The 20400-nt window shown below is 29.8% G+C and overlaps 1 protein-coding gene across 1 annotated transcript in view; it reads left to right on the top strand.

Annotated features, from left to right (window-relative positions):
• Positions 1–11665, top strand: part of LOC124368174 (partitioning defective protein 6) — a 50051-nt gene extending 38386 nt beyond the window's left edge. The window contains exon 5 of the mRNA XM_046825453.1: positions 2256–11665. Within this exon, the coding sequence (XP_046681409.1) occupies positions 2256–2516 (261 nt within the window). The 3' untranslated portion in view covers positions 2517–11665. The remainder of the gene's footprint in view (positions 1–2255) is intronic.
• Positions 11666–20400: the final 8735 nt, after the last annotated feature.

Genomic DNA, 20400 nt, shown 5'->3' with positions numbered 1-20400 from the left:
AATTTGTCCTAGAATTTACACAGTTCTCAGAATTTTAATGAGTTATAGAGTAAAATTCAGACCAATGTCCTTTCTCTAATGTAGTTTTAAATTGCAAGGAATCAGGTTTCACAACTATTACCGTCCAATATCATTATTAAGCGTTTTTTCTAAAGTACTCGAGAAAATAATTAAAAATCAATTAGTTAAGTATTTAAATAACAATAATATTTTAACCTCATGTCAGTATGGATTTAGAAGAGATAAAAACATAACAGATGCGTTGTACATGCTGACTAAAGGAATTAACGATGCTATTAGTTCGAATAGGCGTTGCCTCATTGTATTTTTAGATTTGGCTAAAGCATTTGACTCCATTTCACGGAGTAAGCTCTTACAAAAGTTACATTGTATAGGCTGCCGAGGTAGCACATACTTATGGTTTGAGAGCTACCTGTCGGACAGGAAGCAATATGTATCGATCTGTGGAGCAAAGAGTAGTGAACAGCAAGTAGACTACGGAGTCATCCAGGGAAGTACACTTGGTCCCATTCTTTTCCTGATCTATATTAACAATCTTGCCAATCTGTATGTGGAGGGTGAGTTGTTTCTCTTTGCAGATGATTCCGCAATACTATACGAAGGAAAGAATTGGGGAGAAGTCAAAACTAAGACATTACGTGGCTTATCCATAGTAAAAAAATGGTTTGATCAAAACTTATTATCTTTAAATGTTTCCAAAACGAAATTCTTGCCAATTTCATTACGAACTAATAATGATTTTAATGAAAATAGTCTAAAACTTCATTCCTGTGGCAATTTCACGAGTGAAACATGCGGTTGTGACACTATAAGCAGTGTCGATTCATATAAATATCTAGGAATTATGTTTGACAAACGGATGCGTTGGGCAGAGCACATAGATTACATGAAAAACAAATTAAGAAAATTTATTTTTGTATTTAGGCAGCTACGTGAAATTTTAAATTTTAATGAATTGAAACTTGCTTATTTTGCTTATTGTCAATCAATGTTATTGGTTGGTATTATAGCTTGGGGTGGTGCCTATAAATCAGTATTAGAACCTATAAATGTTGTCCAAAGAGCCATTCTTAAGACTGCCCTGTGTAAAGGTAACCGTTATGCATCATCTGCACTTTTTAATGATATGGGAGTTTTGGGGGTCAGGCAGCTATATGTAAAAACATTGGTTTTGTATATGTATAAAAACAATAACACAATTTTTAAACGAACTAACCATAGGTACGGAACTAGGATTTCGGTTTCAGTAAATATTTTAACAGATAGATTAACTAAAAGCTTTACATTAACTAATTCTCATTATATAATGCAAATTTTGATTAGAAATTTACCGAGACCATTAACTGATTTTTATAATATAAAAATTGGAATATTTAAGAAGCTACTGGTTAATTGGCTCACGGATTTGGGAGGGGAGGCAACGGAGAACGTTATTGCATCCAATTACAGATAGGATTTTCTTTTTCTTTTACTTCAAGCTCATGTCTGTTACTAGCCTATGCCCCGTTACCTAACTTACTTTTTTTAGCTCTATTGTAATGGGAGCTAGGTTTATGTATTTATGTATGTACGTGAGTGTGTTAAGTGTGCTATCTGAGTTATATATGATTAAAACTTATCGGCAATGTGGGTCGACCTATCTTTTCAACGACTCGTGCCCACGCACAGGCTTGCCTATTTGGGTACTTTTTTCCTATATTTTAAGTAATGTTAATGTTTTAATCATACTTGAAAATTACTATAGTATATATTACTCTATTATGGAACTGTAATTTCTTTATTTGGAAATAAATAAGGTTTTGAATTGAATTGAATTGATCTCTTTAAACATTGCTAACTGGTAAGAATTGTATTAATTTTAGTGAAACTTGGCTGGGCTATGTTGCCTGAGAGGCCTGGGCCAATGAGTGTGCTATTGACATTATAGTTCTACTCTACTTAGAACATTTATATTTGCACTCAAACCATAAAAGCACATAATGTTAAAAATTCTGTTAGACATTGTTAACTTGTTTTAAGATATTAACCTTAAAATTTCTACTGTAAAGTTTTGTTGTGTTACACTAAATATATGACTAATTAGTACATTATTAAACATTCCTCAACATACAGCAAATATTTATTTAATATTAGCACAATTTACACCATCCTTAATTTTCTGACTTGTCAGTCCCTATAATGATGTATTGTAATGTAAATGTTGTGTAATGTTAGCCAAAATATTATTGTACCAGGTGACAGACATGATGGTGGCCAACAGCTGGAACCTCATAATCACTGTGAAGCCTGCCAACCAGCGGACCGTGGCACCACGCAGGGGCTCATTCTCGCGCAACAGTCAGCTATCGTCGGGTTCACAACAGTCAGCACAGTCGGTTGCCACGACAACGGGCTCGGACGAGGATGCATACGACAGGGACGAGGTAGTGGACCTCACTGCTACCAACATGCCAGTGTCTGCACCTACACCCACACCCGCGGTGCTTCACCTCTAACTGAAGGTCGCACCTTTCACAATAAATTGTTTTCTACTTAAGGGTTTATGAAACCAGAGACAATAAAAATGCCGTCCAGAACTTTGTCGTCGCAGTATTCAACACCAGTATCCATAACAATACTTACTGATGTTTCCGTATTTAATAGCGTCTGTAGGGTTATCACTGTGTGCAACTCTAGATTGTATGAACTTTTAATTATTGAATGATATTATTTAAATCCATTATGTGTATTTTATTTTATTTACTGATTGATGTACTTTCATATCTGCTATTGATTATCATTTGAAAATTTTAGTCAGTTGTATATTGTTAAGCTCGAGTGGACCAGTGTTATTGTCGGTTAGATGTTTTCCCTGTGATTGTTGGCACTGGATCTGGAGAGTGTTAACATATTTTAGTTTAAAAGACTGTAGTGACAATAAGTTAGATATTTAGAAATCCCCATCTGCATATGGATTTTAATTCTTAAGTAAATGGCACTACAGGTATTATACAGGTTAGTAATTCATGATATATCTAAAATTAGTATGATTTCCAAATTTACAGTTGACCCGTAATAATGTTTTCTTGCATAGTTCTCCTGACTAAACTATGCATTTAGTAAGCGATCTGACAATATTTTTCTTGATTGGTTGCTCAAAAATGTCCAACAAGGAATTAAATGAAATGTTACCTCTTTTATGTTTTAAATAACCGGTACTAGAATGAAATATTATTGATTCCCAGAACATTATTTGTAATGTTAAGAGTAAGTGTGTATCTGTTGCTCCCTGTAGTCTAAAAATGGAACCCAAATATATTAACTTGAGTATAATCAATGTTTGTCTCTCATAAATAAAATTTTGTAAATTGACACTCAGGAAAAACAATCATTTTATGGTATTATAATGTGCAAACCACTTTTTCCTTCCAATAGAGAAGGACTGTGGACTGCGAGTCTGAGTTAAAGATAGCTAAGTGTCAAAACCACTTTTTATTAGTACTCTACAACTCTCACTTCAATGACTCTCCTTAATCTATAAGTTAACTCCAAAGAGAACAGGTCAAGTAAAGTTAAAAGGAGTTTACCCACACCTTTCTATTTAAAAAAAACTGCATTGTACACCTCCTCAGAAATACTTTAAAATTTGAAATCTATTGTAGTTTACTCTTTATTGTTAAAAGTTCTTTATAAAAATGAAAATTAATTAGGAAATATTGTATTTTAAAAATTACAAAAGTGAATTTAAATGCTGCTATTAATTCATTTATTGCTATTACAATACTATGTCAAATCAATTAAGATGCACATTAATTTCACGATCAATTTGTATTAAAAAACCAACTTTTAATTTCAGGTATTGTAATTAATGGCCTAGCTAATAAAGACGACTCTTTGTTAAATGAAATACTTATTTTACATGTAGGCAGTCTTAATTGCATTTCATTGTTGTTATGCAGCACTTCTCTCTGTGCGTATTTTCTGAAAAACTATATCTTGTAGATTTTTGCTAGATAATGATCTAAAACAAATTTAGCTTTATAATATATCATAATACAAAAATATTCAAGATATACTTTTATTTAATATAACTGTATTGTGCCTTGGGTTGAGATGTGGAAAGGACACCTTGAAAGCTAACTGAAGTTTTGATATTGTAATTGAATAACTGCTTGTTTCAGTAAATAATTGTAATTAACAATATTATAAAACAAGTAATGTTTGTAACACTACATTTCCTAAGATTAATTACATTTCAAGAAATCACTTTGTCATAGTGACAACAAATTATATATTGTTCATTGTAATTTTAACATACACAATAAGTGCATTTATTTGTAATACTTTTAACTTATGGAGCACTTTTACCCTGAAAAATAAGTACTTAAATATCAGATCTCGGTTTTTTTTTAATGTTCGTATTTAAGTGCCACTACTATAATCAGCTGAGCGTTTGTGTCCCTGACTATGAGGTTGAGTCCCTGCCTCACTAAAGCATCGAGAATACAACCATCACAGACTTATGTTCACATCATTTAGAACTTGGAACACAAACTAAGAATGAAATGTCTCTATCTTTGAAATCATCACAAATTTACCAAAAAACTATACAAGCATTAAACTATATGTTTAAAATATAAATTTTCTGTGTTTGTGATGGAACTCGTATTTTTAAGATAATGTTCAAGAAAACTATTGAAAATACAAATTTAAAATCCACCCTCAACTTTACAATTGCCATGGTAAATAGATTCATTGTATAAAGTTATGGTTATCCAAATATAAACAAAATTTGTAGAATTATCACTTTGTTCTAACCATCAGTTTTAATTTGGTATCAAAATACATATGTTATTCCTATATAAATCAAACAATATCCTCTTCTGCATCTTTACTAACTATTATATACTTTTTCTAATTCTTCCTGTGATGTTTCTGTGTTATTTTTTATCTGTAAGATTTCCATTTTAAGATTTCTGGTGCTCGCTTTTAATATTAAGTTAGAAATCAATTTCATCATTTCGTAAATTAAGTGATTTCATCTGGATTTCAAACTAGGTTTTGTACCAATACACATTTTATTTGATCATTTATTCCTTTAAATGAAAACTACTTATTAATATTATGAAAGCTCTTACTAATTTATTGAATTGTTACAAAGTTGCATATAGACAGACAGTGACTGTAATATTCTGGATATACCAATAATAGAAAACATTTAATCCATGTTTTTAAATGCATCTTAGTTTATACATCCACATATTGCACAGTGGCAGTATAACTGCCCAACATTTATTTTATATTTATTATAGTAATGATTTTCTAGACTTAGGAGTTTAAAATTTAATCTATTTTCATTTTGATGCAGTTGTTGGTATAAAGAATCTACTACATTCTGTGTTTACTAACAATAAAAAACGTATAACATGTTATTTTTAAGTACTGACTTCATTTCAGATAAATGACTTGGTATCATAAGATAATATAAGTGTTTTTGGGCTTTGTAATTTATTAAAAAATATTTTTCTTTCTATTTAAATCACGTTGATGCTCAGTATCAAGATCAAGGGTATGATTGTTGGCAATATACTCTTGTCTGTTCAGAATGTCCAAGCCCAAATTGTATTCAGTATTGAAGAAAATGTTTAAAGCGAGGTTAGTATAGTAAGATGGCATTTGAAGTTCATAAGTTAATAATGTATTAGCAAAGACTCTAATTTTGCAATGAATAAATGTTCTTCAGAACTATTGCGTATCTGGTTCTGTAAAATAAGTTATAATTGACTAATAAAATTTTTTGTAGTTTTAATCCTACGTATTTGTTGTAGATTACTATCTTACAATGCCGGAGTGTGGCTGTACCTACTATATCCTACAAAACATTTTAAAAAAATCCAGGGATTTTCACAGATAACTGCTGTTTTTAGTGACTTACATTCCAAATGAACTAAACATTCCAGTAGACAGTTGCATAAAATGTAGCTAAATAATTTGTATGTACTGAGTTTATTATGACTTGTACATATAATTTTAAAGAGGTTATTTTTACACTAGTTATTTAGAAAATGGAAAGATATTTAGCAAATAAACAAACTATATAGCAATATTAAAGTGGAATCCAGTGTTCAGCATAAGCCTGCTAGTTTATTATGTTTTGTTAAGGAATTACTCTCTGCCATTGGACATTTTAGTAGAAATGTAAATCTGTACTCATCCATTATACCATCCAATCTTTTCTTAATGAAGTGTCATTAGGTTGTTATGTTCAACATTGTTATAATTAACCAACAATCAAGCATTTATTAAATTTACCAGATATATAAAGGATTTATTTTTAAAATCCTACCATTATTTTATTTGTTTTGGGCAACTTTACTAAAAACCATGATTCTGTATTTTTAAATCAATTTTGTTTTTCCTCATAAATATATACTAATTTTAAGCTGTGTAAAATAAGTTCTATCACTATTTTCCTTTGACAGTTTTCACTATTTCTTTATGACAGGTATATTTAACCCTCCGAGCGCCCATTATATTTTGTGAGATGCATACTTATTTTGTGACTTTTTGCCAGCTCTCCTTGTTAAATATATAATAAATCTAAATTGCAACTTAAATACAAATTTTTATTTACCACTTTTTTGCAAAATGTGCTTTCAGACTTTGTAACTATTATGTTAGAAAAACAAATTTCTTAATTTAAAAATAAAAAAAGTAAAAATTAAATAAAAATAAAACAAAATTTGCAAAAAAGTAAACACATGTATTTCAAATATTGCACTTATTCAAAATTCAGGATTGTCAGATAGTAGGAAATTTTACCCTGAAGACAGAAATTTGTATTGTTGATTAGTTTATATTAATAAAATTCTTTTTATATACTTTTATGAAGACAGCACAATTTGAAATTGTTATAACACATTGATATAACAGTGTTCTTACTTTTCATGTTATACTACATTTTGCAGCAATACAACATTTAGAATAGCCTACTTGTAGCAAATTTTTCCATGAAATATACATTGCTGTAAGATTTTTTATTAATTATTTATATTTACATAGATTTATGAAAGTCACAATAGTGAATATCTTTTATGTAAAACACAGACAATGTTTATATGCAATAATAGTATTTCTAATAATTAGGTTTCATAACAACGAATTGAAAAAAAACAAGAACAAACTAGACTGTAAACAGCAAAATTCACATGTTCGTATCTGAGCAACAACAAACGATGGATACATACTTCGCTGGAAACAACAGTTGATGAAAACAATGTAGACTAATGTTTCGTACAGATTATCAGAAATCCAGAAACTACTAAACATAAAGATTCTTGGACTTTCAAACGGTATAGTTTATAATGCGGTTTGACCACTACTACTGTCGATAACATGAATTGAAAGAGATAAATGTTTGTTTATTATCAAACTTTTTGATTATTATGTTTAGTGAAAGTCTGACTCAACAATATTGACGATGGACGCTCGGAGGATTAAAACAATTATTGCCACTTATCAGATTAATTAATGTAGAATTCGATAAAAAATAAACAACCTCAGCAAAATTTCATAATTTTTTTCAAGAAGTAAAGAAAATTATACATGTTTAATGATACTTTTTTTAAATTACATTATTTGAAAAATGTAATAATAAATAACGTTTCAGCCGAAATAATAACACACTGGTTTGAAAAAAGACATTGAAAACTTTTACAAGTAGGTCAAGTTAATTCAAAAGAAACATCACATTACTCACTCCAAAATAAACTGCACAGTTAATTGTTACTCACAGGTTCATATTTTGTGCAAAAAATTTACATTTTATACAAATATTTTATAAATGTTCTCATAAGTGAATGATAGGACTTGTGGTGATTTTGATTGCCATGTACATAAACGTTTGGATTAAAAATAATAAAATGATATTTTTTGTTGTATACATCAAGATTTGGACATACTAATTAAAAGCAAAAAATATGAACATATTAAAGCAAAGCGTAGTATAAGTTATTAATGTGTTATTGAAATTTTCATATTGTTCTTAGTCTTAATAATTTATGGGAAGATTGTATTGTTTAATATAAGATATGAACATTGTTAGATACGAACATAAAAACAAAAACTGTTAAATTGTTTGTTGTGAAAATTATTTCCCAAGGCGGATCATATTGAGTAACGGAGAGTAAATCCTAGAGTATTAGTTTTGTACCGTCCAAAATGTGCCTATTCACTTGCTCTGTTGCCTTAAACAAGCAATATGTACAATATGCTATGCTGTGAGTGTTAGGCTTTTACAGGGTCAGATTTTGTTCTTAATTGTTGTATTTAACATCAGGCTAATTTATTTATTGACCAACCAATGTAATGTAGTTAATTAGTAATATTGTATTTTGTGATCATAAAGTTATGTTTTACTTTATTGTAAAGTAATTCTTGCTGTAAAAATTAAGCGTTTGAGTAACATCTAGAATGGTTATTGCTCCTCAAGAAATGATAAAAATTACATTTTATGTGCAACATCTTATTCTTATATGTATTGTTTAAGAGCAGGTTGTACGTGGCTTGACTTAAGCCCCATAACAACCATGTTAAACCCCAAACACATTTACGCCCTTATTTTTTGTTTCAGAATTGTGGAAGATTTCTCATTTTAAAGATTATAATATTAATAAGTATATAAACATGTAGATAATTAATTAGTTTTTTCAGGCAAAAATTTTAAACTTTTTGTACTTTATTGTTTACATACTCAAAAAAATACAGACTTTGAAAAACATAAAAACGTTTGAATGCATATTTATTATATTTTTAACGTGAAACAACTATAATTATATGACAAAAAATAAGGTCATAAAAATGTTAGAGGTTTAACATTGTTCTTATGATATAAACCTAAGGCATTTCACAACAGCCGGCTCTTTGAGCCCCATAACATATATTATACAAAAAACAACATTGTGTTCAGAATAATGCATTTTAGAAATTTGATCAAGATTGTATTGTCTTATTTATTGTAATAAATTACAATGATGTGTTTTGCAAAATATATTTTTCTTGATTCTGGTGTGAACCCCAAATAAACTGTGTTAATATGTTATTACTCTTATTGTTTCTTCTGGAATGTTTTTGATGTCTTGAAAATTTGTACTCTCTTAAATGAGATAGGATATTTTTAGTGTTGTTTTGAGGATATTTTTAGTGTTGTTTTGTTAAACTCGATAGTGTTTGATATACTTAGGTGATTTTTAAAACAGTAAATTCTGCGATATAGTTGTGTCAATGCACTCACTGATTAAGGTTTTTATTTACATTTCTGTGTAAGAATTGTGTTTTTGAATTCTTTCAGACTCATAAATTGTATTGTACTTGTGATATTATTTTAAACTAAAGTACCAAAATAAATTGCATTTGGGGATAAGGCATCAAAACATCTATTGAATTAAAGTAATTTAATTGTTGTTAGTTGTGCACAGTGTTTTGTATTTGAACCCCTAGTGGTTTTCCGGATAATAACTAATTGTAATTGTCACCTCATAATTAAACACAAAATTCAATAAAAGGAAAGCTTTTATTACAACAACATAGCAACAATTGAAATGTCACTTGTTACTTGATATCTAACTAGACAGTTAATGAAGCTGAAGATGTGTCAGGACAGGTCACCGGAGAGGCTGTAACAGTCAATCATTGTAAACGTGTTATTGAATGACTGCCCCTGGAGCTATGTCTGATGTAACCATTCAGAATGAATTTTTATATTTGATAATTGGAAAAGAGAGTAACAATGCTATTAATTCCCTGTGATTTATCCTTGAAATAACTATATTCCCCCCTCTCATAAGGCCGCTTTATGTGTATTAACTGTGTTTGCTGGTTTAGGCACGACCAATATGAATTATTTATCTATGTATTTATGAAGAAGTCTATTATTCTAACAGGAATTTGATCATGTTGAAATGTTTTGTGTCTTATTGTAATTAATTTACTTTTTCTTTTGCTGCTGGATATTTTACTGTGATACATGCTACAACTGCTTTTCTTGGTCACAATTCAGTTTTAGAAAATTCACCCTAATATTTTAAAATTTGTGTACTAAATTCAATAGTTTTTTAAATTTACTAATGAAATTGTGTTTCAGAAATTATTATTCCATGTAATTTAATATTTTTAATCAATAAATTAAAAAACTTTTGTGGTGCTAAACAAATTATTAGTTCATTGTAAATTTATAAATGGAACATCTGTACAAAATTGTACATTCATTTATCGTCAAAAAGTCTTAGGTTATCAAAATATTTCTTGTAACATGTTATTTGGCATTTTTACCTTCATCAGTAGTTTGTCATAACAAGATGTTTAAATCTATTTTCGATTGAAGCCAGTAGTGTTCCGAATTGTTAACATAGTTTTGTGGTGATTGGATGCATATGTCATATTTAAAATATTTTTTTCATCCACATCTGATATTGTGATTTAACAGAAAATTCAAAGATGTGTAAAGCTTACTTGATGTAGTTCTATGGCAATTAGACAAATTAAATATGTAAGAAGTTCTAGACATCTGACTTTTTTGAGTAATCTAAGAAAAATACCAGTGGATGTCAAATATATCCAGTGACCGCAGCAAAAGTATATTTTTGTTTTCCTGAAAATTCTGCTACTAATTACATTTTATATTACAATATAACTTTTAGTATTTGGAGTAATTTGAGTTATTTGGTTATTTCCTCTCAGTAATGAATAAAAACTGTGTGTTAATGATAAATTTAATAAAAAGCAAACAACATTATTTTATCTTTAGGATACCCAATGTTATTTCTCTAATTAGATCTAATTCTCTATTTTGTACAGAGACTCAGTGTTTTGTTTGTACTTAATCACAGCCATATCAAAAATGTTAATATTAATTTGCAGTTTATAAGATGAGTGTAAATATCTTAGATTGTTATAACATGTCTTGTTTAGTTTATAGAACGTTTTTTATCACATTGTTAGATATTATTGCTGACATTTTTGCTTGATCAACATAAAAGTACTTTATACATTCCATTTGATGTGAAACTATTATTGTACTTACTAATTTTTAAGCATGTGTTAATGTTTCTGGCAACAGCCAATATGTCCTTTGTTATTAATTCTTTGGAGACAAAGTATTTTAAAACTCGTTATTATATAAATTTTTAGATATCTTAAAATGGCAAATATTGTGAACATTTGTGTTGTATTCTTTGCATCACTTTCTGTTCTTTTTCTTTTATTTGCATGATGTAACACCAAAGATAAAATTTACAAGAAAGATATAAAACTACATTGTGTTAATGCTATTAAAATGTATTAACAGCTTAAATCTTCAAATTTTAAACTATATAGTATTATCAATTTCCATTGATGTATGTTATGGTTATCAAATGATAATAGTTCCTAAGAAGTTTTCTATTTTTTAGGACACTGCTTTCAATTATGTAATTGTTGTTAAAATTGCAATACAATTAAATTATTTATTTAATATTACAACATATTTTTAAGAATCAATACAAGTTGAGCAAGCTCGTGAGATGGTGCTTCCAACAGATACTCGTTAAATGTTCATTCAGATTTAGATATGTTATGTTATCATACGAATTTTTGTATATATAATATGAATAAAACAGTCTATTGTATATAACGTTTTTAACTAATTATTTTGCACCCCAATTTTTCCAGACCAATCAAGCTATGAAACACTTTTCTTATCAAATACAATTGAGCTGAAATATTTTTACACCTTATTACACGTTTGTGTGATATTTCTTTGAAGTGTGTGTTAACCTTTCAATTGCCCCATTGGAAGTGGTTAACTCTTTTAATGCCATACATTATTTTTCATTAGATTTGTATAATTTTAAATTTTATCTATTATATAAAAATGAAACTGTTCGTGTGTAACAGCATCACTCACAAACGGCTGGACGGATTCGCCTAATTTTTTTTAAAATTTGTTCGTCTTGATCTGTAGAAGGTTATAGGATACTTTTTATCCCTTTCCCGATTCAGGATTCCGCCCCACTGGTTACAGAAATACCCGTAAGAAATGCATTGCAGCAAACATATGTTATTAAGTGAAAGAGTCTTTTCAAATTTTTAATCAGCTGTTCTTTGTAAACATATATAATGCGACAAAAAATATATTTATATATAATTTAATTACTACACTTATAGTTTTAAAGCATAGAGTAAGCTTAAGAGAAACGACAAATTTTGTTTAAACTGTTTCTGCAATCACTGTTAAACATAGACTTTACTATCCAGATAATACAATTCAAATTTGACGTAAAAATTCACCTTTAACTGCAATATTTATTTAATATAAACCATGCTCATGCTTGATCAGAAGAGCAATGCAGATATCATAATTACTATCTTACGTTGGCTACAAATATAAAGAATGTTATAAAATCAACCTTAGTTGTTTTTTTTTGACAGAAGTATCAGGAATGTGGTACATACCTTCATAATGCGCCCAAGAAGCTCACGAAGGAACGACTATCAATTATCTCAGCAATGTTTAGAATGTGATAGAAAATGAATAAGTGAATATAGTGTACTGTTTTCAACGGGAAATTGCGTGCGAAGCCGCGGGAAACTTATTGAAATGCGCAGCGAAGCGCGCCGGGTCCGCTAGTTTACTCATATTTAAATGCTGTTTCACAAATCGTAATATAAATCTTTAATGGAAATCAAATTTATAATTTAAAACAATTAGGATCCATAAATTAAACAAAGTTAAAAAGTGATTACCGCATGATAATTTATTTTTAATATACTAACATTTTAAGTATGAGATCATTAGAAAATAGAAACATTGTTTATATCATCTATACAATTTGATGATCCTACCTTGTAAAATTACTGTGCTTTTTCCAAAACTCAACATTTTGCTAAAATCCCAGATTTTGGCCATTGCTATTGATAAAATAACTTCACTTTACAGAAACACTTCCAGTTTGTTTATATTATAAAAAATACATCACATATTACAGTGTAAAAAACCTACCCAAACCTAATCTCTATATATTTAGTCTCAGAGAAAAGAGTCTATCGCACAATTTTAAATATCTAGCTGTTCTAAGGAGGTGGTCAGTACCACACAGGTTGGTAAGTTTCGTAAAAGATTGACGAAAATATAAACCTATGACATCAAATATAGTGCATCAAATGACATTTCTCATCCCATGTTTCTAAATGACTAAAATATCCAATATTTCAAATGGTGTCATAACTGTAGCCAGTAACGAATAAGGCTGGCATCCAATATATCAGACGTTGACATTTCTGGCAAAATTGTTGATTTCTGATGTATTGGAACTTGGCAGTAAAAGAATTAACCAAATATATAATATGTTTGATGAAGAAAATTAATTAAAGAAGATTACATTAATCCAACTTAGCTTTTTCATAAAATGTGATGTACTTTTGATTCAGATGAAGATTTGTATAAATAAGAAACCATAAAAAACCTAATAGTTAAAACTACTACAGATAAACTGCTTGGATGTGAAATTTCCCCACGTAAGTGTAAGTTATGTCAACACTGAAAGGAAAACAGCACTCCCAAGAAAATAAGGAATAAATTCAATGTCTCTCTTCAAGTTAATAAATCTAAAGCCTTAAATTCCTATGCAAAATTTAAAAACCACATGTCAAATTTAGAAACACTTGTCTAATATACCTTCAGTAAAAATGCCTCCGATGTACACAAGACCACGAGCTAATGATGAGAGCCTAGAAGAGTTTTACACTACAAACATTGACTATTATATTTCACTTATGACAAACAAGTGAATGTTCAACTGCATTAAGTCTAGCTCATTCATACTCAATTCACAATCTCCTATAAATCAGCAATCTTCATCTGAACCAGGACAGCGGAGTCTGCTACTAGTGGGAGATGAACAGTGCGAATTTTTTTAGACAAAGCCGCCCCGAGAAACTGCAAGATGAAGGCATCCATATCGGGCTTCCATTCAATAAATAACATTTAAAAATATTACATAAAAATGTTGTTAGGCTCAAGCAACTTTAGATTTATGAACTTGAAGAGAGATACTAAATTTATTCCTTATTTTCTTGGGAGCTGTTTTCCATTCATTGTTGACATAACTTACACTTATGTGGAGAAATTTGACATCCAGGAGGTTTTAAACTATTAGGTTTTTTATGTGGTGGGGAACAGTGCTGCAGACATGTTCATTGAAAAATATGTCAATAGCAAGTTAGGAAAAAAATCTGGAGCTGTTCCGTATTGTAGGTAAGGTAACACGGTACTTTATTTTAAAGTCCTATTTCAAAACGTTTTGGTACACCCTGTACATACGGTTAAAGATAATTAACTTTTGTTTGCGCGAAAATGTTCGGTGTAATTAGACCTTTAAATTGATGTATCACACGACCCATGTTTACATTTGAAAATTCCCCAAAAAGCACCCCTACTCCCCAAATTGGGCCCTTTAGGGGCATTTTTCAAAACTGAAAATAATTTTAACGGATTCGGAGAGGCCAAATTATGGAGAAAAGAGATAGAAAAAGTGTGGAAGTCAGTTATTAAGACAGGTGTAGATACTGCACGGGTGGTCAGACTCGCCCTGTATAAAACGGACTAAAATAAAAGTCAAACAATTAAAGTGGTTTTACTTACCATATAATGTGGTTAACAGGTCAAATTTATCCACAGGTATTAAAATATATGTTTTTGCTAAGAAACCCTATAAAACACTCACAAAAATATATACAACAATGGTCTAATTAGTTAGCACATGTATGTTTTGGAAAGCAAATCGGGTGACACCCTTCCTTGCAAATTGAACAAATATAGGAGGCTCGTTTCCTTTTTCTTGATTGTTGACTATGTCCAATGTCCTATGCCCTATGTTCAATGCTGACTGAATGTAAACAAACCAGACGGAATTGGCGCGCTCCACCGAATGGCACTACAATAGGCGCTCACATGCAACTGTTCTAAAATAGACATATGTTGTATTGTTTGGCCAAGATAAGTTCCGAAATACCATTTCCTGTCACAGGATGTGCCTCTACAAGGAAAACTAATTTTGTTCATCGTATTTTCGATATTATGTGAGTATTATGCAAACGTAAACCGGCGGGCACATAAAAGTCCGCTCGTCTTCTTCGGTAAAACTAGTGCGGACTATTGAAAGCCTGCATCGTCTTCTTCGGCAAAACTAGTGCGGACTATTAATAGTCCGCTCGTCCTAAAAGGGGTTAAACAATAAAAAATGTATATAATAAAGGATTGAATATAAAAAATAGGTTTTCACATTCTTAGTTTAGTTGGAAATGACTTAATTTCTAAGTCAACAATAGTGTTTTAAATTTACTAGTGAAATATAGATGAATTACACAAATGTGTACTGTAGGATGGAAAGCAATAAAATAGTACAAATGTATAAAAGAGAAAAATATTTATTACTAACAGCCAAATGGAACAAGTCAGATTTGTTCATAAAATACTTATGAATTAGAAGTTTATGTTAAATTATACATCCAATTTCTGTTGGTTATTAATTGACACAAACTGTAACATGTTAAAAACGATAATTTAGTATACAACATTTCCGAATGTTTACAAATTTGTTTCCTAGAGTGTAATTTACTGAACACATTACTGAAATAGTGAAAAGCATTATATTTACAAATTAGGCACTGGCAACCTTGCACAAATAAATAAACACGAATGGTGGCATTGGTAACGCTTATTGTAGGAACCAAACTTCGCCATTGCGTCTCCTCATCATTGCGTTGACATGGTTTTCCGGAATCATGATTACACATCACCTAGTTGGAGTTCTATCTAATGATAATAATAATAAATATTATAACTAACCTATATTAAATATGAAAAAATCACAGCAAATAGCAAAATAAGTTAAATAAGCTACAACAGTGACCGAATTCAACAATCTGAATGAGATGTCCAAATAAGTTTAACAAAACTAATGTTTTACAATATCACATTACAAACTAAAGAAAATTTGTATATGTTGACCTACCAATGTTAGTGGATAATGCATACATTGTTTGTAATTTACTGAGTCCCAATTTAGGAAACTAAACTATCATTGAAACATTCTTGGGGTTAATTAAAAAAACGGTGCCTAACAAAACATGATCATTTTTTTTTAATTGAGACATTCAGTACATCTCATGAAAATAAACAGGCAATAAACAAAATAAATGTATATTTTATAATGTTGCATTAAGTACTAATTTTACTTAATAAATTAATAATAACCTTAATTGGAATTGGATTTTATATTTTAAAATAATAATTTTGTTAAACTGTCTTTAAGTACAACAAATAGTGTTTAAAATAATTTATTTCAATACCATATAAATTCCAGAGCATGAAATAAATGGTTACAGTCAAACACCAAAACTAAACAAAATAAAACTACACAAGTGTACATTAATTTTTTGTGTTAAAAGTGCCTTTTTACATCAAAGGCTTAGTTTGTAAAAATAACATTGGAATACAGTTTATACAAAGTGAATAGTAATTAATTAATAATAACAGAAACAGAATTACATTTTAACAACCCAAAATAGTACATTAACATCACTTAAATATAAGTAGTGCTGCTATTTTGAAAATTACGTAAAATTTACTGAATGTAAAACTATTTTCTTATAATACTGTACACACATCTTTATTTTACTCACGATATTGTATGTAAATGGCACATTATATAAATCAAGACAAATAAATAAATTGATGAGGTAGTACTTGAGATACACTGTACATAGCCACCTTTACCACTCGAAAACAACGCAAACTTATCTCTCTGATATTCCTGAGACCAGAAATAGGTCATATAAATTTATAAGGTACATAAACTCGCTCAGTATTACAAATAGCCTAAATCAGTTCTTGTATTTATTTAATGGAAAAGATATATAGTTTATTCTGTGCTCCCTTCTGCTGTGTTTCAGTGCCCGAAACAATTTACTTCAATTCCCTAGATCTGCCCATATTCAAATATAAGAATAGCTGTGAACGTTTTATTTGTCCTATTAGCAACTTTTATTATTGGTTGTATTAACTTCTTACTTAAATTATATTTTAACATTTGGTGAAACACAAATGTATGTTTTACATAGGGATGGGCTGTTTCAAATTGTTCAATAGAGATTTACAATACAAAAATATAGCTCAATACTCTGTTATATTTGAATTATAAATGTTTGTTGTGAGTTATTAAAGTGCATCATCAGTTTTTAGCTATACAAAAAGACATTAAAAAGTCACTAGATACAACTTCTGTGACAGAGGTGCTTGTTTACTTGCTGGTTGTTCCAATTCATTTCAGTTTGACTCTGCATACATTCATACAATTGCCAAACTGCAACATCAATATATAGTGGATAAACTAGCAGCCTTCACACCAAACACAACTTCTGTCGTCTCAAGTGATTGCTATTGTTTCTTTAAACATTGAGATTAAATCAAAATAATGTTGTAACTGACCCATCCCTAAAGGGAATGTAAACTAAGGATTGACCTGCAAAGTAATGGCACACACACAGGGTTCTTGTAACAGACTTCCCACTACACACTTCAAAATGTAATGAAATAATCTATAGTATAAAGCTGGAATATTTTTACCATAAATAATATTTTAAACCAGAGACCTTTTTGTAACTCGTTAAAATTCAAATTTGACCTTATAAAGTTAATGGGTCAGTAGGTCCATTATCAGTCTTAAGATTAATTACACATAAGTGGTGATTTTCAGGCTGTGTAAAACAGACAAATATTTTTTGAAAATTAACTAAACCTCAGCATTCAAAAATTATACTCTTGTGGCAAATTGTTCTATGCCCTCAAGCATTAAGTGGTAACATGTTGTACAACTTGTGCTTGGAGCTAGGGAACTATCATTTTAAGAGTTTTTAGAATACTAAGGTCTAGCACAAACATTGTAAATTTAATATTTTACAATATGCTTAAAAAAAGTATAAAGGCATAATTCTTGGTTTACTTTCATGTTGAGTTATTTATTTAGGTATAAATACTTTACCTAAATAGGTTAATATCTATGATTTCTTTGTTTTATATATGCAAATAACATACGCTTCACACCCGCCAACACATAATCAGCTGGCTGTAGCATTATTTTGTTATCAATTTTTCTTGTTTCTAATGCAAATTACATTTATTTTCTATAGGGAATATCGTGATTGTATATTATATTGTATATTACAGTCTTAAAATGTTCATTTACTGTTCTTTGTTTCATTGTTATAATTAAGAGTAGGTGATTATTATATAAGAATTGGAAATTCTTAAGTTTTTAAAAGGTAGTTTGGTTTTACAACTTACAGACAGTTGTTCTCTTTGTCATTGGATACTTTAAGTTTATTAATGCTGAATAATTATAATCTAGTACGAATTGGAGATAAACTCATACTCTAACAACAATAAAGGTGTATAAAATTATATTGTACATTAATATTTAATGGGATAGAAGTAACGATAATTGTATGGCTAATTCTTTCCACCAAATGCATAACAAATGGTGAGAAAAACAAATGTTTATAGACTACTAGAATATTAAATTGAAGATTTTCCTTAAAATATATCTTTTTAATTAAAATTCAAATATTTTAATGCAACCTCTTTGTTTCTGCAGTTTAGCAACAATGGACATTGGCCTATGACATTGTACTTTTATGAAGTGGCTTTCCTTTTTTCCATCTAAGCAACAACCAATAAAGTTTGATAGTCTTTCCATTTTATCTTAACCCTTCAACGCGTTTTGCCGTACTAGGTACGTCATGACACTTTTACTTGAGATCGCGTTTTGCCGTACTGAGTACGTCATGGAGTAGTCGGTTATTTTTGTAGCTGTAACAGACGACTATCGAATGTTTTCAATGAAAAATGTATACCAATCGAAAGGAGAAGATTCAAACTTTCGATTAATTGAGTCGATATCTCGAAAAATCGATCTTTAGAAAAAATATCTGAGAAATCAGCTGCATTCAAGACGACGTCATTGCCGTGCAGCCGATCGTTTGTCAGCTTACGTTAGTTGTTGTTTACAGTCATTGTTAGTGTGATGGTTATGTTCAACTGACATATTTTTGTGTGTTTTACGTTTCTTTGTTTAGTTATTATTATTAGTTTTACAAGCTAACTATATTGTTTTGAAGAAGGAAATCCCGTTTTGACAGGAACAATTTGTTGTGTTTTATAAACATGAGTTGGGGATGGTTTGTAGGTTAGCTAGCTTTTAGGGAAATTAACCTAAAGTAGGTTAATTTTGTTTAATTTGGCTAATTTTAAACACTAACAACATAGAAGTATAATACAATAATTATAAACTTGGGTAATTTGCTTATATTATTTATAAAACACAAAATCTCTAAAAAACCGCCAGAAAAATCAACGCAGGAGGGAGTATGACCATGAAAAAAAATAACGCGTTGAAGGGTTAATAAAGTTGTTCACTACCTTGAAATTAGATTTGAATTTATGTTATTGTTTTATCAGCTTGTGGGGCTATTATAGTGCCCATAGGTGTTCTCTGAGCAAGATCAGAGGTTTATAACCACGTTCTGTCCCTCAGCTCACCAGGCCACTCTTAATGGCCTTTGCTGTTTACCCATTTCGCATCAAGGCCACTACGTGTGACCCAGTATATTGCAAATATATCATTTTTGTCCAAGTTTATCCCATCAGTTTGTTAAAATACTAGTGCATCTCGTGGAGACAAACCTTAAAGTGTGGAAATGAGTTAATATTCTATTGATTTCAAAGACCTTATTAAGACCAATTGTATTTTAATTTCGCAAATAAATTAAGTAAACCGATAACATTGTATTATTTATTACTTAAATATGTTTTCAAGAAAATAATAACCAATAAAAAGTTATAGGCTTATAGATAATGAACTCGTTATTTGTTCAAGGCCAAATGTCAAATATTAAAATTAAAATATGAGTGCAAGTAACGTATTAATTACACAATTTCCAAGTGGAGATGCAGTACCTAGCCGGCCACTAACCAAGGCCCACCGAGCTGGGAGGATAACTGTAATTACACCTGAGCTGAGTGAGAGATAAGTATAGGCCATACTTAGTGGCCTGACGGGTTAATATTGCAAAGTAAACCAAGTGTCTTAAAAATTTTATTAAACAACATCTGTTGATTCGATTTTAAAATATTAAATTTTTATCTCAATAATCCGTACTGCACGGACATTGTAAAAATGGTACCAGGCTTTAACAAATGCTTTGAAATTTTGCAGATGTGTGTACAAACATATATTAAATAAAAAAATGTATAGTTTGTTAAACATTGTATTTGGCATTCTGTAACTGGAAAATTGTTAGTGTTGC

Source organism: Homalodisca vitripennis, chromosome 1 (assembly GCF_021130785.1).
Source record: "Homalodisca vitripennis isolate AUS2020 chromosome 1, UT_GWSS_2.1, whole genome shotgun sequence".
Lineage (NCBI taxonomy): Eukaryota > Metazoa > Arthropoda > Insecta > Hemiptera > Cicadellidae > Homalodisca > Homalodisca vitripennis.
The sequence above is the reverse complement of the archived record's forward strand: the minus strand, read 5'-3'. Positions and strand labels throughout refer to the sequence as shown.